Source organism: Alosa sapidissima, chromosome 9, assembly GCF_018492685.1.
Source record: "Alosa sapidissima isolate fAloSap1 chromosome 9, fAloSap1.pri, whole genome shotgun sequence".
NCBI classification, from domain to species: Eukaryota; Metazoa; Chordata; class Actinopteri; order Clupeiformes; family Clupeidae; genus Alosa; species Alosa sapidissima.
The window spans coordinates 22,904,175-22,931,738 of record NC_055965.1 but is presented as its reverse complement, the minus strand read 5'-3'; the positions used below and the strand labels follow the sequence as shown (position 1 = coordinate 22,931,738).

At 40.8% G+C, this 27,564-nt stretch overlaps 2 protein-coding genes and 1 long non-coding RNA gene across 4 annotated transcripts in view; 1 reads left to right on the top strand and 2 right to left on the bottom strand.

Annotated features, from left to right (window-relative positions):
* The window catches only part of LOC121719528 (beta-1,4-galactosyltransferase 1-like), a 31,114-nt gene extending 28,226 nt beyond the window's left edge, over positions 1–2,888 (bottom strand). The window contains exons 1-2 of the mRNA XM_042105249.1: positions 2,467–2,888; positions 1,121–1,356 (exon numbers count right to left, since the gene is read on the bottom strand). Coding sequence (XP_041961183.1) covers positions 1,121–1,356; positions 2,467–2,749 — 519 coding nt within the window. The 5' untranslated portion in view covers positions 2,750–2,888. The remainder of the gene's footprint in view (positions 1–1,120; positions 1,357–2,466) is intronic.
* A 3,529-nt stretch (positions 2,889–6,417) lies between these two features.
* On the bottom strand, positions 6,418–26,353 carry LOC121719680. Its single transcript, XR_006034281.1, has 6 exons — positions 26,341–26,353; positions 19,406–19,410; positions 9,211–9,478; positions 8,113–8,180; positions 7,748–7,922; positions 6,418–7,384 (listed from the first exon to the last, which is right to left on the bottom strand). It is a non-coding gene; the product is annotated as an uncharacterized LOC121719680 (long non-coding RNA).
* Positions 18,702–25,474, top strand: LOC121719429. 2 transcript variants are annotated; one of them, XM_042105057.1, is made up of 7 exons: positions 18,706–19,371; positions 20,114–20,141; positions 20,720–20,873; positions 21,347–22,307; positions 22,446–22,613; positions 22,824–22,919; positions 24,144–25,474. In XM_042105057.1, exons 4-7 carry the CDS (start codon positions 21,354–21,356, stop codon positions 24,459–24,461), a joined length of 1,536 nt encoding a protein of 511 aa, XP_041960991.1. In that variant the 5' UTR covers positions 18,706–19,371; positions 20,114–20,141; positions 20,720–20,873; positions 21,347–21,353; the 3' UTR covers positions 24,462–25,474. The 2 variants fall into 2 exon arrangements, with proteins under 2 accessions (XP_041960990.1, XP_041960991.1); XM_042105056.1 differs by having other exon boundaries at positions 18,702–19,371; positions 20,114–20,873.
* Positions 26,354–27,564: the final 1,211 nt, after the last annotated feature.

Here is a 27,564-nt window from a genome sequence, read left to right as displayed (position 1 = left end):
CACTGCTGCACTACCACAAATTATATTTAATTAACGTTAGCATACCAACCGTATGCTAACGTTAACCTAGCCAACTGTTGGTATGCCAATTTTAGTTTGTTGTAAAAGTTTGTTTTGTTTCTATTCAGCAGTTCGAACACAGAACTATGTTTTTAAGAGTCTGTCTTTGTGTAGATTTAACATGAGCAGTAATTGTAATGTTAGCTGGCTTGAATGACTCATTTCTTAACGCGCTTGAGGCAGAACGAAATTGGCAGGCAGAATATCCATTCACATCACGAAGGGTGTCTCTGGGTGGACTTTTAAAATCCGTCTGAATAAAAAAAAAAAAAGTTAAAAGCAGATACATACCTTCAGAAATCACCTGATTTCCACTGCATGTTGACAGCTGCTGGACTGCATGGACGGTTGAAAGAATAACGATTTCCTCCCAACTCTCAAATACAGTAACTATGCAGCTGTGTTAAAGTTACCCTGGTGCTGGGTAGTGTACTCACGTCAGGTGGGGGAGAGGAGGGGCGCTGTCCTAAACTATCAACCCAACAAGCTGGGTTACAGAAAATAACCCAAAATGAGTAAAACAACCCCACACAATGACCCAACAGTTTCAACCCAGCGTTTGGGTTGAGAAAATAACCCAGCATTTTTTAGAGTGTATGGCATCCGTCTGAGGAACCATTTATTTTTTCAGAGTGACACAAAGCTAGATAAACGTTAGATAAAACAGTGTTTCTCAAACTTTTTCAGACCAAGGACCACTTAACCAATAAAAAAAAAAAAAAAAAAAAAAAAAAAAAAACCTCACGGACCACCTAGCTAAAATAAAAACCAGTAGACCTACTTCAGCAGTATCAGCGCATCAGTACACAATAGGCCTACTCGCTGAACCACCTTGTTTATTGTCTTTGAACCTTGCTTATTGTGTCAGGATTCATATGATTTAAACTGGCGTAGCTTACATAGGCAGTGTTGCAGAACTGTTTGGATTTACATACAAGTTGGTTCAATATGGCAAACAACTCATCTATATTATATTTTACTACATCTGCTCGCGGACCACTTGGGATAGCTTGCGGACCACACTTTGAGAAACACGGAGATAAAACACCTAGCTCATTACCTGATTGATGACATAGATGCCATAGTCCAGCTGCTGTCTCTGCAGGATGGGATGGAGGTAGTGGAGCCAGTACTTGAGGTGGAACTCACGGTGTCTGAAGGGGATGATGACTGCTACCTTCTGCCGGGCAATGCAGTCTCTGGGCCACCAGCGACCCCCTTCCACGACCTCAGAGTTGACTTTCTGCACCATCTCTAAACTTATTGGTTGTGTGAAATTTATGTTCATCCGACCAACTAGCAAAGAGATGGAGAGAGAGAGTGTGTGTGTAAAGGAGGGAGAAAGAGAGTGAATGAGAGTGTGTTTAAAAGGAGGGAGAAAGAGTGTGTGTGCGTGTGTGTAAAGGAGGGAGAAAGAGAGAGTAAATGACGGAGAAAGAAAGAGGGAGAGAGTGTGTAAAGGAGGAAGAGAGAGAGGGAGAGAGTGTGTAAAGGAGGAAGAGAGAGAGGGAGAGAGAAAAACATTTATTAAAACAAAGCTGCTACACCAATACTCTTTAGTTTCTTTTATTACAAATAAGTTTGCACTGACAAACATTAATCAAATATGCCACCAGTTTTTTCATTTTTTTTACCAAACGAGTTCATTTTCTTAGCTCACAAAGGCTGCTCTGCTGGTAATTGTTTTTTGTTGCCCGAAGGTTCCTTTGTTTGGCAAGGCAAGGCTGCTTCATTTGTAGTGCATTTCCTAAGGCAACTCAATGTGCTTTACGTCATCAGAGAACATCATATAAAAATAATAACAAAATCATCAGAGAACATCATATAAAAATAAGTAAAAGCATAAGTTTGAAATTAACCGGAGCCATCTTCATGAAAATGGCGTTTAATGGGTACCATGAAATACCATGCTCGTTTCTGGCACCAGCTAGAATTAGCCAATTAGATTCCACGTTACAGATGGAGACAAGGTAAGGTACAACACAGTATGTCGTTGATGAAGATTGGACATTCCCTCAGAGGAAAAGAAGTTGTTTGAGAAAGCGCTTCACCTACTCTTGTTATAGGCACAAATTTATTTTATTGGTTGGGATAACATTTTGGGAATGGTGGTAGAAGTTTGCCCTGTGTCTAGGCTGTCCTAGGCTGTAATGTGATAATAAACAATGTGAATCAATATTGAGTAAGGATTCACTTTAGGCTCCACAAATAATGATCCTTAAATGCTATTTGGACAGGCTGTAGGCTATTAAGTGCGCAATGTGTAGGCTATCCAACGAAAATCACTATAAGTAGACATGGGATGTAAAAAACTTGTGGATAGCTGTGATTTTTGCTGCACCCAGTATGAATTTGCAGCTTGTTAAACCTATAGGCTACATTTCAAGTTGCTTTCTAAAGACTTACCCAAATGTGGAGGATATTTCGGACAAATCGACAACCCTGAGATTTGGCCCTCTGCCGCCCCCGACACGTTGTGTTTGTCCATTTCCGTCGCTGAGTTTGCGTCATACATACTCCAGTCTGACGGCAGGCTGGTGACTTTGAGCGAAGCGGTGTTGAAAAATGGCAGAAACGACTTGATTTCCATGTGGCACAGGACGTGGAGCAAGACCACGACCAGATGGACGACCCCCAGGACCACGACCAGGAGCCAGGGCCGTCTGAAGCTACTTGCCAAAAGATACATGCCTGCTCACGTCCAATTGGAGTAGTGAAGTCGGGGAGTAGCAAACAAATAAACAAATTAAATAAATAAACATGAGCCGTTCTCTCTTGGACACAGCATGTCCCGGTCACTCAACTTTCTTGGCTTTTGCACTTGTGAGAAACAGGCCAGAGAGAGAGAGAGATCATATTTTGTAGGAGTCACCTGTCTGTGTTTTCAAACCAGCTGAACAGGTCTTGGGATGAGTAAAGGAGGGTGGGGCCAGCCTCAAGCATGTCACTCACACACACACACAAACTCAGAGGCACACTGTAAAAAATGGCTGTGAAATCTACAGTTATTTACTGTGGATTTCACAGTACCATTACTGTATATGATTTTTTCAGCAGTCCCGGCGTCATGGGGGGGGTTTGGGGGGCCGGGCCCGTCCTGGAAGTCATCTGTGCCCGCCCTGGACGAGCTTGGCTGGCTGCACCAACCCCACTTCCCCAATCCCATGGATTGATTTTGAACACTAATTAAAAATGTAGGCATAGCCTATACGTCTATTATAAGTTTGTCAATATAGCAAGTAGCAAATAAAATGGACAATATTCTCTCTACAAACCACCAAGGACTTCACCACTGGATCATCAACTTCACCCTTCTCCATAAACTCATCCGGACAGGTTTTTCCAACCTTAACACAAGGATTCATTACCACTGGCTGTGCAATAAAGTTTCTACTGGACTCTGAGGCTCACCTAACCGCTTAGGTGAGCCTTTTTACTTGGACTACTGCTTTTACTGAGGTAAGATTTCCCCACAGCTATCCCCTTTTAATCTTGTTTAAGCCTGTTTTGACTCTTTGTTTTCTTACATTTTAGCTATCCCCTTCACATTTTAGTCCTTCTCTTTTAATTAAAACTATTTTATTTGCCCTTCCCTTTTTATACAAGTCATTTTACCCACACCTTTTCTTTGCCCCTTCTATTTCTGTCCACCTGTATACCTATAACTACACACATTTACTTTAGTCTCATATACCCCCCATGGATTAGCCTAACCTTACAGTCATAGCCCCTTTCTTTACTTTTTCTTTTTTCTTTTATTCCACCACTCACTTTAACTTCCTCCCTTCCCCACTCTTTAACCATACACCACACACACACACACACACAAACACACTCTTCTTTCTTTCTCTCCTAATCCCTACCCCACATACATCTACACTTCTTATATTTTACTTCTATCTTTAATCTATTTTAATTATTTCTTTGTTTTTTTACTGCATGTTTTGTCTCCATCCACCCATAACATATCATGTCTGCCACGGTTCCCCCTCCCAAACACTTAGCTAGACCCACTCCTAGACATCCCCCCTTAGACCCCAACCCCATCCTAGACCTACCGCACTCCTACCCACCCCCCCCTCACACTTACAGAAATGCAATTTCCAACCCCACACATAGAGGCTTTCCCTTACAATACCCTACCCATTCCTACCTTCACATAACACGTCCTCTCCTACCTATGCCCCCACCCAACACCAGATACATTCACACACATAGACCCCCTAGGCCCACACATACACACACATATGCATCCACCTTAACCTCCACTAGACCCCCCTCTTCACACACACGCACACACCCTACTCCACCACCAGACATATACACAAACACTCTCAGACACGAACCAGATCCCCTCACACGCCAGCAAGCCAAACATTACTTTAAATTAATCCAAGTCACACATCACAAACAGATTACACATACAGCTCTGGACACACACACACTTTCCCCACAGGCATGCACAGACAGGTCACCAAACTCACAGAATTTATCAAACCAGCTGCCCCCACACCCCAGACACTAGAATTACTCAGAAACAACACAACACAACACAACACAGTGGGTGGAGCAGAACATGCAGATTTTACACAACCACTACACCTCACAAATTTACACAACCACTACACCTCACAAATTTACACAACCACTACACCTCACAAATTTACACAACCACTACACCTCACAAATTTACACAACCACTACACCTCACAAATTTACACAACCACTACACCTCACAAATTTACACAACCACTACACCTCACAAATTTACACAACCACTACACCTCACACATTTACACGACCACTACACCTCACACATTTTAAACTTTACTACACCTTCAGCACCTTTTAACAACACAGCTTTTCAAATAGCGTGTGGCTGGGCCAGGAAGAGGTACCAGAAAAGATTCACCGACTCCACTCTTCCCACAGTTCACCTGGCCCTCAACCCCCCTACTCCCGCCCCTTTGCCCATACCCCCTCCGTCCCATACCCCCCCCCCCACCTAATTTAACATGCCTCTCTGATTTTCCACCACTTTCATCCACAACTTCACCATCACACACAACCACAGACACGTTAGCTCAAACACTTCCCAACCCTACTTCCACTTCCCCTCCCACTTCCATCCATACACAATCACAACACACCACCAGGACCCACCAACTTACAGACTCACACACATACAACACAGACAGTTGACACACACACACACTACACTACACTCTACACCTCCCTGCACTCTTGCTAACACAACCACACACCTTTCCCCCTACATAATATCACAAGCACATACAGCAGAACCACTACCCCAGCGTCCCACATTGAGAGTCACAACACAGTTTCACCACACAGCACACAGCCAACCTGAAACAAACACTACCCCCACCACCACACACACCCAGGCCAACACATACACAACCCCCCAACCACTTAGTAGTACACACCCTCGATAATATAGTTTCCTTGTCCCCACAGCACCCACCAGAGGAGGAGAGGGAGACTCCGGCGCCTCCGCAGCTGGAGAGGGCGATGACGAAAGGGCGGACTCATCAAGTCAAACGATTTGTCACAACCGCAGCTGAGCCCTCTCCATCAAAAGCTGTGGGACCGCCGGAGACACCCAGCCCTCCTATCCCTTCCACACCATCTCCAACCTCCTCTTACAACCCACACTACCCACTACACACCTCTTCCACCCCACTTACCACCGTGCCCTCAGAAACAAACTGGAAGAATGGTCAATTTCAATACACAAACCACTAGTTTTCATAGGAGATTCCAATCTCAACAGGATTCCCCCCTTCACCCATCCCGATATACAAATTGACAGTTACCCTGGAGCCACCACCTACCACTTTGCCAAACTCTTACAGAAAACCACCCCCCTTCCCCAAGTGAAGTCGGTGGTCTTGTCAGTGGGCCTCAACAACAAGGACCACGACCCCAAAAACACCAGCATCAGACAGTTCCTCATCCTCTACAAACATGCTTCTACAGTTTTCCCCGATGCAATCATACACATTCCCCTCATTAACTTTTCACCCCGCCTCACAACCCAACAGCAGGCCAATCTCACTCACATTAACAACACTGTAAGAAAATTTCCCGTAAAAAAACAGGAATCAACTGGCAGCAGAGTTTCCAGGAAGTTCCTGTTATTTAACGGTGCCCTGGTTTAACATTAAGTTAATGTAAAATAACAACATTAATTTCCTGTAAATTAACAGGAAACAACTGGCAGGACTTCCAGGAGCTTCCCGTTGTTTAACGGCAGACTACCATAACATTAAATTCCTGTTAAGTATATAACATCATTTTCATGTTGGGTAACAAGAAAAAAATGTGATCTTCACGTTAGTTACACAACAGGTCTTTAATTTTTTACAATTACAGGAAACAAGTTCCATATATTGAGTTCATCCACTCTCAAATCAACATTTTAAAGATAAAAATCAATTTTTTCACATCAGTTACTTATTTGTAGTTTAACAGATATTTTATTTCACAGCACTTACTTGACAGTCTAACAGTAAAGTAATCTTTGAAAGATGAAGGGACATGAAGCAAGATAATAGTAAATAGTAATTCAGGAACATGTAGACTGACTATAATCGTATTTCAGGATCAGGGAATAAGACACAGAAGAATTATCATGGAAAATAAAAACATCGCATTAGGCTCGTGTATCATGTATGAATGTAAAATGTAGATACATAGTAGTATTTTGAAAATCGGATTTCAAAGAACAGGTAATAGGATACAGAGGAATTACAATGGAAAACAGATACATTGCATTAGGCCCGTTTAAAATGTAGACACGCTATCTAGTAGTATTTTGAAAATCGTATTTCAAAAAACAAGGAATAAGGTACAGAAGAATTAACATGAAAAACAAAAACATCGCATTAGGCTCGTGTATCACGTATGAATGTAAAATGTAGACACGTGATCTAGTTGTATTTCAAAAATCGGAAATAAGGTACAAAAGAATTATCATGGAAAATAAAAACATCGCATTAGGCTTGTGTATCACATATGTATGTAAAATGTAGACATGTTATCTAAAGTAGTACTATTTCAAAATCAAATAAGATACAGAATAATCATCACAGATATTTATCAATTATCAATATCATTGCATCGCATTGGCCTTGTGTACATGTGAGAATGAATAAACTGACAGATTATGTCCAGAAGAATTTAAAGTAAGAGATGAGTATAAATGATAATCAGGGAGGGAATCAAGTAACATTCATGAGAAATCAAGTAACATTCACTTTACTTATTAGTGATTGTTCTTAGGCTTCTTCTGGGCCTTTTTCTGTGAGAGAGAGAGAGAGAGTTACAAAAACTGATAGGGTACACTAGGATTCATGTAGAGGAAAATTGTGCCAAAGTGAATGAATCGGATGTGAATTTGTAACGTTAACACACTTTCTCACAATGAAATTAACTGACATTTATTACTTACTGTAACTGCATTTATATTTGATTTAATCAGTTGTATAAAGTAGAAGTATAGTGTTATGTGGTTATTACAGCAGTACTATGCATGATTGCTCTCTTCAGAGGGTGTAATCCTGCATAGTAGTGCTTATAACTACATAGTAGACTACTACACAACCCCCCCAATACATACCACACATAAAACAAACTCTGGTTCGAAAGTGTGACATGAACTTACCTCTGGAAGAATTCAAGGGTGCACGCTGCCTCCTCCTGATATTGCAGATTCAGAATATAGAAGGTGGAGAAACATGTCGCAATCCCTGTTAGAAATGTGGCGAGGTTGGACCCTTCACAAACGATTAAGGATTCAATGCTGACCATCCACTTTTGATGATTACCTTGTCGTTCACCTGAAAAAAAGAATTTATCATATTAAATTTAAGATATAGATCCACATGTCAACTATGATTAGATTCCTTTTAGGATTTTGTCCAAACAAAATTCAATACAGAAAAAAAAAAAAAACATTTAGTGTTCAAAAGTTGATTTAAATATGTATATGTTGATCATTATTACTCTAGTGAATGAAAACAAACATACCTAGTAATATCAGGCGAGGCGTCACAGGTAGGCTTGGAAGACTCAACATCAGCTACAGTCGCACATCCCTTAGCAAAAGAAAAGAAAGGCACTGAACAACTCTTCATGTGTGTGTGTGTGTGAGTGAGAAAGTGAATGTAATCTCTGTGAGTGTGTTGTGTGTGTGTGTGTGTGTAAGGAGTGAGTGAATGTGAGTTGTCTGCAAGGTGAGTATGAAAGGTGTGTGTGTGTGTGTGTGTATGTGTGTCTGCCGTTGAATGATTAAAAGTGATGAGGCGGGTGTGATAAGATGTTTGTGTGAGGAATGTGTGTATGTGTGTGCAAAGTGAGGGTGCTTGCTTTTGAAATGGTCTGTCTTATCAAAACCACATTGTTTATGGTTTCTATATATGTGTGTCTAAAGACCTAGATAGATAGATAGATAGATACTTTATTGATCCCCAGGGGAAATTCAAGACCTGCATGTCTCTTTAATTTGGCAATCTGGAACACAGCATGGAAGGTCTATATTGGGTATATTGTCATGAATTTAGGTATGGCTCACATAAATAGACGCAGTGGACTGATGCCCACATATATGACATGTAAACATCTTCCTGTTGCATGCCGCTAGCTCAAATGAACTCAGGAGGAATACCATACACGTGTCATGCAACCACCTCTGCTATGGAAAGCTAGCTAGGCTACTAACTAGCATTAGCTTTCTAAACTGTCAACTGAAGGACTTAACACAACTTTTAGTAATTACCAGCACGGGCGAAATCCATGCATACAAGTAAACACTGAAAGCAGTAGTCACACTACACTGATCCGTTTGTGCCATATTGTTTATTTGGCCACTGGTTTATTAAACTGATGATGCTAAGCAGACTTAGCTAGCAAACAGTGTTATAGCAGTAAATCACGCGAGTTAAACTATCAACAAGTGATAACGATAACGCATGGCGAAAGCGTGGGTTTGGCTAGCTGAATAGCACTGCTACTAACTTCGTTTCAGCAGGGTAACATTCAGAGATGTTGTATTATACAACTTGTATAAACATGACCAGTGTGCTTTCAAACGTTGTATTTCTGGTCAAAGATGACAGATAAACTCACCTTATTGTGTTGATGGGTTTGGGTATGATTCCAACGTATCGTCTTCTCTCATCAGACAGCTTCCCATCACCAGCTCGAAGGTAACGTTAATAGATAACGGGAAGTACGTGTGTTCCAGAATAAACATTACGGGCGTGGTAAATAACAGTGTTGGAGCCTGATTTTACACATTTGTCTTACTAATGACTGGAAAGTCCTGTTTATTGAAGGAAACAGGTGAATAATGTTGGAATCTGGGTGTAAATTTACAGAAACTTTTTACAGTGAACTTTATAACTTCCCACTTCCCCCACATCCCCACTATCCCCCCAGACACCTTCCACACCACCCAAGATAACATACACTGGACACCCCATACAACTCATACAATCTTTACACATTGGTGCCAATATTTACATTTTCAATAACTCCACCCATAACCCTGGCCCCCCCAACTCCCACCCCCACCCCCCCTCCTGCACACTCACCCCCTCCACCCACTCCCACCCTCCCTCATGATTTAATCATGAACCTTTCCACCCTTTTCCAACCCACTTCCCCACAACGCTCTCTGTTGGAAAGGGGGCTTACATTCATTCCACACACCACTCGCATGGACCGGGAGGAACTCCAGAGGACTCAATTCCTTTCTCAGACACCTCCCTCCCCCCACCACCAGCAACCTCACACTAGCAGAAAAACAGGCCATTTCACAACTCACAAACAATAAAAATATAGTCATCAAACCGGCGGACAAGGGTTCCAAAATTGTTATCATGGACACCCATCACTACCTCACTGAAGCACACAGACAGCTCAACAACACCCAGTTTTATACATCCATAGCACAGTCCACCCAACCCGCAGCACAGTCTGAAATCCACCGGTTAGTCACCTCACTTTATCAACAACACTTCATTAACCATAAACAAAGTATATTTTTACCGGGACCACCCCCGACCACGACAATTTTATCTCCTCCCCAAAATGCACAAACCCCCACACACTTGGACAGTTCCCTCTCAGGTTCCTCCTGGTCATCCCATTGTGTCAGACTGCAACAGCACCACATACAACATTTCCATCTATATTGACTCCTATCTTAACCCCCTTTCCAACAGACACCCTTCCTACCTCAAGGATACATACCACTTCCTCTCTAGGCTTCGACCCATGGGAAGTCACTTTAGACGTAGATAGCCTTTACACCAATATCAACACCCCCGCCGGATTACAAGCAGTTCAAAACACCTTTCAAAAATACCCAGACCCCCACAGACCGGACACCATCCTCCTGCAACTTTTAGAAATCTGTCTCACTCACAATGATTTTAACTTTGACAATAAACTTTACTTACAAGTACACGGGACTGCCATGGGTCAACGCTTTGCACCTTCCTACGCCAACATCTACATGAGTGAGTGGGAGCAGGCCGCCCTAGCCAAGTGCCCCCTTCAACCCACTTTTTACTTTCGTTTTCTGGATGACATCATTGGAGCTTGGCCACACCCCCTACAGGATTTCAACACTTTTTTAGACACCTTAAACTCACATCACCCATCCATCTCACTTAAGGCCACAATTGACCCTCACCAGATTAATTTTCTAGACACCACCATCTTTTTCACCCCCATTTCACCTACACATAAATCTTAGTTCCAAAGTTTATTTTAAACCCACAGACACTCACTCACTTTTGCACAAGCACAGTAATCACCCCAAACACACGTTTAGATCCATAGTTAAATCCCAAATCATCCGGTTTCATCGCATCTGCTCCTTCCCCACAGACCTTCACCATGCCATACAACAACTCTTTCAAGCCCTCCGTAAGAGGCATTATTCTAAACGTTTCCTCCGCCACATCAAACACTCGACTCTGGCCGGCCTTGCTCCCACTCACTCATACACTCCAAACACTTGCCCATCACCCACACCAGACCTTCCTCTTAACCCCAACCCGGACCCCAACCCTGATCCTAATCCCAACCCTTTTCCTAACCCTAACCACACCCCTTTTCCTAACCCTAACCCCAATCCTCTTCCTAACCCTAAACCCAACCCTTTTCCTAACCCTAACCCCAACCCTCTTCCTAATCCCAACCCTGACCCACCCCATCTCCTGCCCCTTATTGGCACCTATGCACACGGCATACAACACCTACAACACACACACTGAAACAACATTATACTGAATTCCAAACAACACACCCCACCTTCCAACACCACACACTCATCTCCGCATATAGACGCAATAAAAACCTCAAAGACCTCCTCATACGCACAACCGTCACCCGTTACTTACAACCCCCACCCCCTAAAGAAAACCTATATTTCACCCCTCACTTATTTATCACCAATATCCATAGTCACTGTTCTGCACCCATTAATTAGACACTCCCAATTTAGTTTATGCTATCACCTGCACTTACTGGCACATGCTGTACATTGGGGAAACTGGACATACACTACGCACAAGCCTCAAACAACATCTGCACAACATACACAAAAATACACTCAACACTTACCTCGTCACACACTTTCAGACGCACGACATCACACATTTGAGGGTCTGTGGCCTTGAAGGGAACCCAGGCTGGACCGTTTTACAGAGGAAAAGAGCAGAGAGATTGTGGATTTTAAAACTTCAAAACATTACACCCAAAAGGTTTTAATGAAAAATTAAATTAAAGTTTTAAACCACTCTGTGTCTTTTTTATAACTCCTCTCTTTTATCTCTTCTTTTTAACTTTTATTTTATTTTATTTGACTTTTAGATGGGATTAGTGGGGCGGGGACAACTGGCCAGTGCATAATGGTCAAAACAACCACTCACCAAAACTAATTTTAATTCTAATTTCCTAACACTCTATCTGAAAGTGGTTAGCAAATGAACGAGGATTTTGGTTTTAGCCTATCTGCGGATTTATTTTTGCATTATTTTGAATATGACTCGCTCCAGTCTCAACAGCACGTCTACTTTTTCCACACTCGTCTCAGTTCACACATATCCCCTCTCGCTTTCTCCCTCTCCATCCCTGCGTACTGGGCCCTCTTAAAGGAGCTGCACCATTTTACAACAATTGCATTTACATTTTCATATTAGAATGTTTTGTCAAGTGTGAGCTTAAATTACTGTGATCAATTTAAGTTCCCGTGCCCCCCCTGAAAAGGTGTAATGCCCGTCCGTGAATTTTTGTCTGCCGCCGGGTCTGTTTTACAATAGACTGTTGTAAATTTTACAGTAAACCCGTGTCCACATGATAAAATCACAGTAGTCTGAGTGTTACTGTAGAAGTCACAGTAGTCAAAACATTACTGTAAAAAAAAAAAAAAAAAAAAAAACACAATATAGCCACTGTAGTACTGTAAATACTAAAGTAAACTACTGTATTTTACTTTTTTATCTTCTTACACTCTTAAAAACATATTGGTTAAAAATAACTTTAGCCCCAAGCATAGCAACATGTAGGCTTACCCTTGGGACATTTATGTAGAAAAAGGTCTAAACAGTAACACGTCACTCAAATGTTTTTGGGGGAGGGGATTTTGAAGCGACCGTTACAGTAGCCTAAGTCAACTTCAGTCCTCACTCACCAAGTGATGCAGCAACTTTCAACAGAGGAGCTTCTGAGGTTTGAGAGAAAACACGTTTGTAGGATGGAATAATCTTTGTGGAAGAGGATGTCGTGGAAAAAAATCACTAACTTTTAACTCTAACTTTTAAACTCTGAAAAGCACTCTGAAAAGCACTCTGAACAAAAACCAGCGGAGAACGGTCTGAGATGAGAAGTGGCCGCTTGTGGCCTTTTATTCACAAGTCCTGCTGGGTACAGCTCTGAAAAATGCACAGAGACTAAGTGTCGCCAGGCAGGAGTTGTGAATGATGGATGTCCTCTGCAGCGGAGACTCCATGACCCAGGCCTTGGGGAGAAGGTGCGCACGTTCTGAGGATTTTTCTCTTGGGGAAAGTTTTTGTATGTTATGTGGCCGCGCGAGGCAGAATAGTGGGTCAACCAATTGGAACAAAGCAGTCAGACGCAGAGGTTGCAGTGAAACAAACTTAGGAATTTATTTATAATGTGTGGGGAAAGGGTCCACTTCAGCTACGTTCCACTTCAACAAAATCACAACACAACGTTCCACAACGGGCAATTGTTGAACTGTGATGAACTGCCCTATTTGTGATTGTTTTTAGAGGTTTTATACTAGTGCTGCCACTAACAACTAATAACTAATTTTGTTGTATAACTCTCCTCCTTGTCCACAGGTGGCAGCAGTGCGGTGGAGGCAGAGTGGCAGCAGAGCTGGCCTAAACAAAACAGTCTTCAGTCCTTGGAACCGCACCTGGCTCTTTGGCCCCAAGAACAAACCTTCCGTCATAGGTGCCTCTGATAGTGCATCACTCACAAGAATGGTAACTGTTGTGGTTCTTAATGCACTTAAAGAATGCCCTGGCAGGAGACAGTTCACAGACAGTTGAAGTGCTTTGCCTCCATGAACAATGCCATCTTGCTGTAACTGCTGCAACTCCTGGAGAAAGTCACTTTTCGCCACAATATGGCAGTTTAAGTCCGCTTGATACTGTAAGGCGTAAGCCATTGGAGATTTTATTTGTGTCGCCAGCATAGCCTATTGACAATTTATGTTGTAAATAGGCCTACCTTATAAGCCTACCTGTAGCTTAGGGAAGCTAACAGCTTTCTATTAGGATCTAGTTTGTTAGTTACAGTTGTCATAAGTCCCTGATGCATTTTTGCATTTAGAATAGCCAGAGCGTGGATATCTCAATCGGAAAATTAAACAATATCGGGTGCCTATGGACCAATTCCACTGAATTTGGTTTAGCAACTCCACAGTAGATGGCCACAATGAAAGGAGCAAAGTTGTGAAAGTTGCAGAGTATGGGCCACATTTGGAAGTTGGAGGATTTAAAAAGTGGCACACCATCAATGTTAAAGCACAAATGTAGGTGCTCAACGATTCCTGGATGCTGAGACAAACGTTTGGTTTTGGAGTAGCATTGTCAAGAATGGTCAGAAAAATGTACCAAGAAGTTTGTAAATTAAAGGATGGAAAAAGTATGGGATTTTGAAATAGAAAATGTGTAGGAACCCTGTTAAAAGGAACCTTTTCTCTGTCTCTCTCCATTCAACTGGATCTCTGTGTTCTCCAACATTCCATTACTCGTTACTACATTGTACATGTCATACATTGTTCATATTTTAGCCATATTTATTCTGCCCTTATAAGATAACTACTAATACACTGCACATATTTGGCACCTTACCAGTCCCGGCCCGGTCACTACAAGCGTCTTATGCTTGATCACCCTCAAGCACATTGGACTTTCTTAATTTAATTTATATAGTGTATTTAGTTTTATTATCCTTGTTATCTTCTACTGTCTTTATTGTACAGTGGAGTTTAGTTATATGTTTATACTTATGTTTACCATTTCTGCTGTAAGTGCATGTTGTGTGTGATGTCTGTATGCTACGGAGACCCTTGAATTTCCCTTTGGGGATCAATAAAGTATCTATCTATCTATCTATCTATCTATCTATCTATCTATCTATCTATCTATCTATCTATCTATCTATCTATTTTATATTAAACCACTTTCTATAAACCAACTGTATACTACTGTCTACACGGCACTATATGTCTTGTCCTGTCTATGCACCACCTGTCTATACTTTGTATATCACTTTTCTGCTTTTTTGCACTTCTAGTTAGACACAAACTGCATTTTGTTGTCTTTGTACTTGTATTCTGCACAAATAATCAAAATATATGTCAATAAATGCTGATGTAATTTTGACATCAATGTTTGTCGCATTTATATTTATTTGACATTGAAGCTTGATATTGAATGATATCAAAATGACATCAACATCTTGACTTTTCTCAACTCCTACTCAAGCGAGTAGGAAGCATTTCACACTGCTCCTGCTTCACCTATCCTTTTAGCAATTTCCACTCTTTTATTTCATTTACAAGCTAGTTTAGCAAAGACAGTGAAACCAGTACATTTAAATCTGAAACTTTAGTGGTTAGTTTTTTTACTTTAAATGAGCCAGCCAAGTCAACGAGCAAAAACTGAACGGCAATTCACCTTGAAGTTGGATTAAAACAAAATGCGCTCCTCCGGCCAGAGACCCAGGAGATCATGCCGAAAATGTACTGAGCTAGAACAGAGGATTTCTACTTTGGAATCAAAGATGCATGCCCTTCCATCAACGACAGATGAACTACGAGAGGCATCTCATGAAGTGAGTACAGCAACTACTGGAAATGCAGAGAATGTAACCCAGCAGTCTAATATCACTGCTAATAGAGCAGATGAATGCATCGACCTCACAAAGGGAAATGTGAGTACAGAGCCTTGGCACAGGCAAGGTGCCAGACCAAAAAACAAAAAACGTAATACAAGAACTGTAATTACCTCAACACCAGTAAATTCAGATGTTAACTTCAGGCCTCGTATCAGAAATACAGACAGATCAGCAAGCTACTACAGGGCTTGTGGTCCTAAGGGAAGCCCACAGCCCCTAACACTATGGAACAGATTTGAATGCCTCCGGGACGTGAGAGAGGAATTTTCCAGGGAACAGACCCAAAGCAGGCAGCGATCAAACCACAACAAAAGAAAGATGGGCACAGACAAGAAGCAGCACTCGACCCCTATTCATCCCACAACCCTCGTTCTAGGTGACTTTGCTGTGAGACATATAAATGGGGAAAGGATGATTGTATGTTGTTTCCCAAATGCTTCAGTGTCTGACACAAAAAACAAGCTTGCAGAACTGGTGTCAAAATATGCAACTATCAAGCGCATCATTGTGCATGTTGGAGCAAATGACATCTACAGAGAACAGCTGTATGTCAAAGAAGATTTCAAGGAACTTTTCTCTGCCCTATATGAGCTTGGAATACAAATTTTCATCAGTGGCCCACTCCCAGCAGAGGGAAGCTTTGTATTTTCCAGACTATTCAGTTTAAACACCTGGCTCGCAAAAACATGCTTTTCAGTTGGGATGAATTTTATTGACAATTTTAACCTTTTTTGGAATCACAGGGAATACTTCAGACCAAATAGCACAGAGCTGAGTTGGACTGGGGCCAAGATCTTAACCGAATACTATCACCTCTCTCTCCTGCACCCAACATTTTTTCTGCCAACCTTGAGCCGAGCCTCTGATAAGCGCTCAGTGGCCATACAGACAGAACAAGCGGATGACATCAACAACTCAGCTAAACCAAAACACTCTGCACAGGCTGAAACAGAGATATGCCCAACCTCCCCTGCTGTGGGGCCCTCTGATAACCACCCGCTAGCCTCCACTGAAATGCAGACCTTGGAGAAACATAAACAACCAGCTCAACAATGCCAAGCCATGTCCACTGGACAAGATAAGATGGGTGCTGCTAAAATGACTCAAAGTCAATCACTGGCGTCAAACTCCCTGGAATCTCAGCAAACAAATGGATGTGATGAGCATGAGGAGGTAGCACCTATCAAAGCTGCTGAGAGGATATCAGAAAGGAAGGGTCATGTTTTAACACCAGTACCAATACCCCTCCCCACCTCCGTCGTCTCCTTGTCACCACAAAGACACAACATGGAATACACTACTGGAATACATGCTGAAAGCGGAGCATCTGCAACAAACTTCCCAGAACCTCAGCAGGCAGATGGAGACTCTGGATCAATTTTCAACCCCAACCTCCTTGATTTCCCATCACCACCCACACCCAATCACGTCCCCACCCAATCAAACTCCCCAGGCCACACAAACCCCCCTAATCTCCCATCCCCATCCCCACCCCTTCATCCCACCACCCACTCAAACTCCACAGGATCCCCTGAATACCCATCACCATCCCCACCCAAGCACATGATGTTCCCTGCAAGAATGGAGAGACTGCTACCAGTAGCCATGCAGAGTTTTACTAGCCCAAGATCATTAGCACCAAAGAAGCGAAGGGCACCTCCACCCCCTCGCCCTCCCCCTCCCCGTTTAGAAGGATCTCTTAAGCAGCAGCAACCTCTTAGTTCATTTTCTCAGACGGCATATAGCATGGAATGTGCAGTGGAAAATACAGATGGCAGCAGCAGGGGACAATTATATGATGACTGTATTGCATGATATTCTCAGGGTCCCTGCAATATAAATGGTACTGACAGTAGTTTTGAGAACATGCCGGGACCCAGTAAGCCCATGACATTCTCTATTCCTGTATTGACAAGAAATAGAACACAAATGCATCGAGCTTATAGGGTAAACCAGTCCAATCTCCTACCCGTACCAAATCAACCTCAGATTTCCCCCATGGATCATATTTCCCCAACACTTAAACTAACAAAACTAGCACTCCTAAATATCAGATCTCTTTCAAACAAATCATTCTTAATTCATGATCTAATTTGCACACACAACCTTGATTTTTTACTTTTAACTGAGACATGGTTAGATCAAGCAAACAGTGCTGCTACTCTCATCGAATCAGCTCCCCCAAACTTCAGTTTTTTGAGTGCTACCAGAGCAAATAAAAGAGGTGGGGGGATAGCCACAATTTTCAAGACGTCTTTTCAGTGCAATCAGTCGTCATTCGGTGACTTTACTTCATTTGAATATCTGTGTGCATGCATTAAGTCTTCTCCTCAGATTTTATTACTGACAATTTACAGGCCTCCAAAACATTCAGCTAAAGTTTTTCTTGAAAAGCTAGGTGAACTGCTATCAGTTGTTTGCATAGAGTATGACTGTCTTATTATATCAGGGGATCTAAACTTGCATGTGGATAATCCTGAAAACAATTATGCCAAGGAATTCATTGCACTAATCGATACTTTCTCCCTAACACAGCATGTACAGGGGCCAACACACTCTCTCGGCCATACCCTCGACCTTGTTATCACAAAGGGTCTCGATGTCTCTACAGCTGTTAAAGACCTGGCCTTATCTGATCATTTTTGCGTGTTCTTTGATGTGTCTATGTCCCCACACACTCAAAACACAGCTATGATGGTAAAAAGGAGAATCATAAATGATCAGACAAGTGCTCTCTTTGAGCAAGCACTTTCACTAAAGTCAAGTCAACTGTCAGACTCTGAAGACTTATTTGATCACTTTAATGCAAAAATGGCAAACATTACACTGTAAACCCGAACGTCCAAAGTAATGAAATATATTAAGTAGTGCATACTCAAAGTTTTAGACAAAGTTCTACTAACTTAATTATGTCAAGTTGGTGTAACTTGTTCTTCCATTTTAAGTTATTTTAACTAATATTTTTTGATTAAATTCAACTGTTTTGTGTTTTATGTAAGTATAACTTAAAAACATTACTTAAGTACAACTTAAGAGGAATAAGTAATTACATATTCTTCCTTTTTGAGTAAACTTAACTGATCATTTTTGATTAAATGGAACTATTTTGAGTAAAAGTAAGTATAACTTAAAAACATTAGTTACGTACAACTTAAGAGGAATAAGCAATTACATATTCTTCCTTTTTGAGTCATTTTAAGTGATCATTTTTGATTAAGTGGAACTATTTTGAGTAAAATAAGTATAACTTAAAAAAAGCAATTTAAGTAGGCCTACAACTTAGCCTAATAGAAATAAGTAATTTCATGTTCCACTTTTGTGAGTAGCCTAGTTCAACTAAACCTTTTTGATTAAATGTATGATGTGTAAAAGTAAGCAGAACTTTAAAACATAACTTTTTTAAAAAAGCACATATATATCAGATATAGTAGCCTACATGCTCAAATAGCCTACAGTAAAATGTCGAAGTGCTTCGCCAAATAAGTAAAATCGATCACAAAGAAATCGCAATCATATTAAAACAGTTTCATCTGAAATGCATTAGACTTTTTGTGGAAAAACTAATCAGTGGGTACCTAGAAGTTTACATGCACTAAAGGAAGAACCTTTAAAAAAAACTAGTAACATGGTTTTGGTGGGCCGCAATTGGAAAGAGTAACGTTTAAAATCAGAAAAGAGTAACGTTTAAAATCAGAGACATTCCCCCCGCCCCCCGGAATTCAGCCGTTTGGTCGAGCCCAGCGGGCGGGAAGCAACTTCAAACAAACAAAAGCCAACAGAAAGCCTCAGCAGGAAGTCACCGCCTTCGTGGAGTAGTCTGCATCATTACACTTGCCACTTACTGTAAGTTTTGAATGAAAGTGTTGAATTAGTTTACTTTTACTTATTTTATTGTTAACGTGTTTGTCTCAGAGAACGTAGACCTTCTCAAAGTTACTTAGCACGACCACTAGCGCGAGACGATGCAACTCTCCTGCCAAACAGATGAGAGGTTGCTGCTAGCATGAGCACTAACGTTAATGGAGTGGTCGGCAGTTGACATTTAGCTTGAGTCTGTATGTGGCCCACTAAAAGTTAGATGGAGATAGATAGATACATACTTTATTGTAACCCATGGGGAAATTCGACAAATTACACACTCTAGCAGCACAACTAGCACTACCAGAGTGGGCTAGCACCACCAGACTCAAAATAATTTGACGACGGATGAATCTAGCCACGCGCTCATTCCGAGCGCTAATGTGCTGTCAGACACCTCATATGTAATAGTTTTTTTTGTCGATAGAAACGTTCAATAGTGTACCGCTAAGGTCCAATATTAAAATAGCATTGACGAGCATGCTGAACTGAGTTCCTACACTGCACGTTCACATTTTTTCGTAGCTTCTATGGACGTTAGTTTTTAAATTCTGAGTGAGTTGGTGCAGTGAGCATCTAGCTAGATTGCTGTTAACAGAACTAGAGTTAACTAGTGCTGCGTCCGTGTAAAACAAACATGCAAGCAGTTTTTGTAAGGTAATATGTGGTTATATTATGTAGTAAGTATAAGCATTTTAAAATTCTAAACTTGTTCTTTGCCTTTTAGGTTGCTGGTCCAAGAATGATCTGGAACTGTAAGTTGTGCACAGCTTCTTTCACTTCCAAAATAGAGTTATTTAGACACTACAGGCTGCAGCATAGCCACTACTCTACAATCAGCCCTCTTCCATGTCTCTACGCGGATTGCATATGTACATTTCTGACACTTGCATTGAGTACTCATTTGTCAAGATATCACACAGCCTATCGGTCCCACAGAGCAGAGTCAAGGGCCTGTGGTATTTAAATGCCCTTTATACACATTTCAGCAAACCTTTTCTCAAGCAGATGTGTTCAGTCATCTCAGAAAGCAAAACGTATGGCATATCATCTTGCTGCACCATCATTTTTCAGGCCAAAAACTCCAGCATTGAATCTGTTCTGGTTTCAGCTCTACCAGAGGTTGCTCAAGTGCACATTAGAGAACAAACAACTAGTGATACAATCTACAAGACATCAAATGTGACTGTTGATGGCACAGACTATGTCTGTGGAATGTTTCTGTCTGTAGGAGTCAGCGGTGGACTGTCAACATTTTGCAAAATAGAACAGATCTTCCTTGTAAATCACAATGTATCTTTTCTCTGTTGTGATTATGACTCCTGGTATGTAGAACATCTACGGTCCTATGAGGTGACAACTGCAAACACAAGCCTGTCGATCCACCTGCAGTCTGGTCTGAATGATAGTCCCTCTTCCAGCATACAAGATAGACGGCTCGCTGCTGCTAACCCTCAAACGGTTCATTCAAGTGAGACAGAACTAAGGTAATAATGGTTATTTTATGTATCAGTTATTGTGTCTTTATTCACTCTCTGCCTTAGAGACTTTTAGATTTTTCTTTTTTCTTAGCCAGTTAATACATGGATCCAGGATACTATGCATCCTGATAGTCACCTAGGCCTCTGGAATTAAAATAACCCCACACCATCACCTATCCATAACCAAACCTAAAGATTGGCATGGTTCTTTTCAGCTTGCCAATTATGGTTTCTCAATGCAAATCAAACCAGCTAATAGGCTAACTGAACTAAAACCATGCCAATCTCTAGGTATGGTGATGGATAGGTGATGGTGTGGGGTTATTTTAATTCCAGAGGCCGAAGTGACTTTATCAGGATGCATAGTATCCTGGATCCATGTATTAACTGGCTAAGAAAAAAAAAATCTAAAAGTCTCTATAGTAATTTAAACAGGTGTCCATATGGTATTCTGTAACAACCTGATTTTGTCTTCTCAGTAGCACAATGGCAGCTGCATCCCCTGAACCAATGATTCTACGTGTTGTTGAGCCAGACCAGGCTAGAAAATTAAAACTCAACTCACGACCAGCCTCTGTTGATGCACTGATCAATATTCTAAAAGAACAGCTGGACATTGACCTTGACTTTGATTTACTTTATGAAGATCCAGACTTCGATGGAAAACTTACATCCCTGAAAGACATTGAGGAATTGCCACAAAAAGCAGTTGTGCACATTTCACTTTCACAAGACTCCAGTTCTATTGCATCTACTATTCTGCTTTCAGATGTGTCCTCTCCAGAGCGTCTCAGCAGGTGGCCTACGGGACCTTTTCCAGTTCCCACCTTTGCTTTTGATGTTGAGCTGAAACTTAGAGATGGGAATGCGGAATATGAGAAGAACCACACACCCCTTAAAGTGACAAGAGACCTAAAGCATGACATTTTAGAAAAGCTTGCATCTACTATATATGGTTTTAAGGCTTACGCAAGTGATAAAGACATCACAATGGCTGCTGAGGCTCTTGTAGCCAAACATCCCTGCCTGAAGGAAGCAGGATCTGAGAGTGGCTGGAATGGATGGAAATACAGCCTCAAGTTCAAAATGGGCAATTACAGGAACAAGATGAGGCGTGCTGGATGTCAGGAGGTCACCGTTAATGCTGGAAGAAGAAGTAGAAGTAATCCTGAAAATGAACCTTCACATTCCAACATTAAAAGACCCAAGCGAGCAGAAGTGAACTTCCTACCCAACTTTGCCCAAGGAAAGGATCCTTCAAGCCTTGAGGAGTTGAGGCAGACAATTGTTGAGGAAGTCAAGAAGACTGAGAAGGACCTGCCCCTCATTAGAAAGATGATGGAGACCACATTTCCCCTACGCCGACAGACCATAGTGATGTCCTGCCCACCAGTGAACGAGCTCATGAACCTCTGGCCTGCTCTCAAAATAGAATCTGAGGTAATGTGGATCAGCTCTCTCACTTAAAATTGTGATTCTTACTCATTTTGCCACAGTTTTCTTCTGTATAAATGTCTGCTAGATTTGTGAAATTAAACTCCTGTGTTGCTGTATTCTCCTACTGTTATTTCAATGTAGTTGTATGCAGAGTTCCAGCGGATTACGAATCAGAACCTGCCCAACACATTCTATTCTGAGCTTGACCGCCATCTTCCTCGACTGATGACCTTATTCAGACAGAAAGCATCAAAAACTGGGAAGACCGCAGATGTTCTCACTGAAATTTTAAAAATCCACGATGAACAGGTAAATAAATTACACATTTCATTAAAGCACAAGTTCAGTTTTTTTAAGACATTTAACCTAGTTTGCAGATTGTTTAAGAGGAAATACAATGGGCTAATGTTGACAATGACAAATGCTTCTGTTCTGAGTTTTGGTGGACATAATGTTCTGATTGGACAGCTTTGTTCAGTAACCTCTTTTGTATATACAACTCTGTTTTTATATGAACAGGAAATCCATGACATCTTCACCAAGCGCACTACGGCTCTCCGAGCCCTTCCTGTGTATCTGCGCGAGGACGTTTCTGATTTTTTCAGAACCTGCACAGTGAGTCTCCTAAGTCACTAACAGATTCTACTGTGTTAGCAGAAAGGAAGAGCTGGAAAACACTGCAGCTTAGTCTTTTATTTTGTGCAAGCAAATAGAAAATGACTGACGGTGTTACTACATAATCTTCTGAGGAAGATGTTGTAATATCTAACGTCAGTCATTTCCTATTTGTTTGCACCAAATAAAAGATAAAGCTTGTAGTGTGCTCTAGCTCTTTCTTCCTACAAGCACTGTCCTACTGTGAAGCACCTGTCAGCTGCTAGATGAGTGCCCCTCTCAATCTAGATTCTACTGGGCTCATGTGTGTAAAGTTATGAGTAAGATTCTCTTGTGTACAATAGACCCAGATCCATGTTTATGTTTGTTAAATGATGACACAGTCTTGCATTTTAAAATAATTTACAGGAGGATGCTTTTTTGTGCATTTACAGCAGCTAAAAAACAATTTTGAGTTACTGGTATGATAAGAACTTGAATTTAGTCAGCAACTGGATGATAAATGTCAGATACATGGCTAACTTGGAACTCTCCACAGCTCGAGCCCATCGGGCAAAGCCAGACTGTGGATGCTTGGGAACATTTTGTGTGTGAACTTCTTAGAGACTCTTGAGTTATATCTGCACCCCTCCTTGAACAATTTTCTTTGGTTACTGGCCCACTGGATGACCCCCCCCCCCCCCCCCCCATCCCCATGGCCACTATTCCCTGACTTCATGTTATGAGGATGACGGTTTTGTTTGTTTGTTTTTTGTTTTATCTTTGTGTTTACTAAAAACCTAATAAAAAGTTAATCACAAAAAAAAAAAATCTAGATTCTACTGTGTATTATGTAGACAGTTCATCAAAATACTAACATGTTTTAGGACCTACCTTTGTTTAGTCCACCCATATATTTTTAGTATGTGGCCTGTTTTCTTTCTCCTCACTATGAAGAAACTGCATTGGCGTTGTATTCAAAGTAATACGATAGTAATAAGATGTAAAGTAAAACATTTTCCTGCAAATGCCCTTTAGCTTGGTTTCAGTCTCTCAGACCACTTCGATTATCTGTTAATTTGGCTAATTTATGTGTGCAGAACATGGATCTTATGTTTTTCACCTGTTACAATGAGACCCAGGTCTCCCTTACTTGATTTCAACAGGACTTGGTTGAAGAAAGATAAATGGTATGTCATCTGTTCTGTTCCATGTGTGATAAGTATCTCTCTTTCATTTATTAAGGACGAGTCTGATGAGCCAGAGCTTGATGGTATTGCAGTGGGCCTCCTTACTGTCATCAGTGACCATGACGCAGTCCAAAGTCCAGTTCACTACCAACCTGTGAGAGTCTCTGTCGTCATTGAAAGTGATGCCGTGGTCAGCCTCCCCAGACTTGGCGAAGCCTTTCTGGTAATCTTTGGACTGATCTATGCACTACACCTCAGCTATCCCAAAGCACTGACCAACACTTTTGAATTTATTCAAAAGATTTTACTTGGTCTAGAAGGTGGCAAACTGTCACCCAAGTTGCAGACCCTCAAGAATGACTTGATGTTGTAGAAACTCAACTGAAAGAAGGTTGTAGGGTTACCAGACTAGTTCAGTTTTCCTTTTGTCTGCATACTGTAATGCCTACTAAGTTACTGCACAGGTGTTAAGCTAATAGGCCCAAAAAACACAATATGCATTGGTTCTCATTAAAGTGATGGTTTGGAGTAAAATTCACCCTAGGTTAATTGCACCATGACAACCAGTCAAAAACGTTGCCACTAACGTAACGTGTTTATCTGCTTAATTACACCACTAATAATTCCTGTAATGTTACCACACTTCTTCAGTAGTACACATAGGGTCTGTACTTGTGAACCAAGGCATTGGAAAGTTTGTAAGTACACCACATTTTGTTAAAAATAGCACTTACCTACTAGTTTCTGATCTTCTGCTGCTAGCTACCGTTGTGCACTGCTTTTACTCACTTTTTCTGAAACGAGGAAGTGGTGTCTGCGCAGTGGTAGCTAGCAGTAGCAGAGAGAAGAAACTATCAGGGCAGTGCTATTTTTAATAAAATCTGATATACTTACGAACTTTCCAATGCCTCGGTTTATGATGACTTACGGACCCCAGGTGTACTACTGAAGAAGTGTGGTAACATTCCAGGCATTAATAGTGGGGTAATTTACCAGATATACACGTTACGTTAACGCCAGTACTAACCTAATCAGCGACTAGACCTAACACGAATGTTCGACCATTGCTAAAAAACACTATTTGGTTTGGGGGTATTATCGGGGGTAGGGTTAGGGGGTATTATTGTGCAATTAACCTAATTTTACTCCGAACCATCGCTTTAATATAATGCTTGATACTGTTAAGTGAGGAAGAACACATTTTGAAAAAGTATATATTGTTTTCTATTTTTCATTTATAAATGTTTATTATTTATTTTTCTATATCATTTTAACATTGCAGTGTGAAAAGGGAGCAGGCAAGAAAATCCTGTTCAATAGCAGATGTTCACTGACTTGACTAAGTTAACACAAACTAATAAACATTGTGTTTAGTCAACATGAAAATGGTGTGGTTGTGAACTTATTTTCTTTAAGTTCTATATTAACTGTAAATATTTGAGTTGAGCTAAATGAGCATGTTAATTTAAATCTCATCAAAAGGTACAAGTGGCAAGTCATCCAACCTTTTAAGTTCTGGAAAATGTGGGCTTTTAAGTTAGTCAACTTAAAACAATTAAGGCAATCGATTGCCTTATTTTTTTTTAGTTCTGTGAACTTATTCCAGTTGATTTGAAAACTCGAAACTTGTAAGTCATATTAACTGCAAATAATTGAGTTGCCTAAACTGAACATTGCAAGTCATATTAACTGCAAATATTTGAGTTGAGCTAAATTGAGCACTTTAATTTAACTGTTATCAAAAGCTACAAGTGGCAATTCATCCAACCTTTTAAGTTCTGGAAAATGTGGACTTTTAAGTTAGTCAACTTAAAACAATTAAGGCAATCGATTGCCTTAATTTTTTTGAGTTCTGGGAACTTATTCGGGTTTACAGTGTATGGATGACATTGCTCCATTACAATTCAAGAAAGTTAAGGACAAACAGAAAGCACCATGGAGGCAAAATCCAGCAGTTAAACTTCTAAAAAGAGAGTGTAGGAAGACTGAAAGAAAATGGCGTAAATACAAACTTCAGATCCACTATGAAATCCATAAAGAGATGCTCCGCACATATAACTCTGAAATATGCAAAGCAAGACAGTCTTTCTTTTCTAACATTATCAATAGAAGTTCAAATAACACTCGTATTCTATTTTCAACTGTTGATAAGTTAACAAATCCCCCCTCACAATTAGCGCCTGAACTTCTCTCAACTAATAAATGCAATGAGTTTTCATCTTTTTTTAAAGGTAAAATTGACAAAATCAGACTCAACATATCTGCTCAATTACAAATTCAACAACCTGAACTTCCAGCAACAAACAGAGGCATTGATAGACTACGAAACACTTGAAAAAAACGGTACAGAATCTCAGCCCTTCCACATGTGTCTTAGACACTCTGCCTACCAATTTCTTCAAAACTGTTTCACCTCATAGCGGCGGATGTCCTTCAAATTGTAAATGTATCATTGCTGTCTGGCACTTTTCCTAAGTCACTGAAAACAGCTGTTGTAAAGCCACTTCTCAAGAAGAATAACCTGGATGCCTCCATGCTAAACAATTACAGGCCCATATCCAATCTACCTTTTATTGGCAAAATTATTGAAAAAGTAGTCTTTAATCAATTAACCACCTTCCTAACATCAAATGGGTATTTTGATTACTTTCAGTCTGGTTTTCGGGCAAATCACAGCACTGAAACAGCTCTCATTAAAGTTTCCAATGACATACGCCTCAACACAGATTCAGGTAAAACATCAGTCCTAGTGCTACTGGACCTTAGTGCAGCATTTGACACTGTTGATCACAATATTTTACTACACAGACTAGAACACTGGGTTGGATTTACAGGCATAGTTATCAGCTGGCTAAAATCATATCTACAAGAAAGGAGCTTCTTTGTTGCCATCGGAAACTGTACCTCAACACCAACGTCCTTGACCTGTGGTGTTCCCCAGGGGTCGATCTTGGGGCCACTATTATTCAACCTCTATATGCTCCCACTTGGACAAATCATTCAAAATAATTTGATTTCATATCATAGCTATGCAGATGACACACAAATTTACTTAGCTCTATCACCAAACAACTATGGTCCTCTTGAATCTATGTGTCAGTGTATAGAATAAATCAACACCTGGATGTCTCAAAATTTTCTTCAGCTGAACAAAGAAAAAACTGAAGTAATTATATTTGGTAAAAATGAGGAAAGACTTAGGGTTGCCACTCTCCTTGACACAAAAGGGTTGAAGGCAAAGGATACTGTTAAAAGCCTTGGTGTATTAATTGACAGTGATCTAAATTTCAACAGCCACATGAAAGCGATAACTAAATCAGCTTTTTACCACCTCAAAAATATTGTCAAACTCAGAGGGCTGATGTCAAAACATGACTTAGAAAAACTCATTCATGCATTTATCTCCAGCAGGGTTGATTACTGCAATGGACTGTTCACAGGCCTTCCTAAAAAGACTATTAAACAGCTTCAGGTGA

Coding starts and splice junctions, on each gene's coding strand:
- LOC121719429 (XM_042105056.1), top strand. CDS start 20,236: ATGTCTCTACGCGGATTGCATATGTACATTTCTGACACTTGCATTGAG. Junction 22,308..22,445: donor CTCTCAAAATAGAATCTGAG/GTAATGTGGATC, acceptor ATTTCAATGTAG/TTGTATGCAGAGTTCCAGCG. Junction 22,614..22,823: donor TAAAAATCCACGATGAACAG/GTAAATAAATTA, acceptor TTATATGAACAG/GAAATCCATGACATCTTCAC.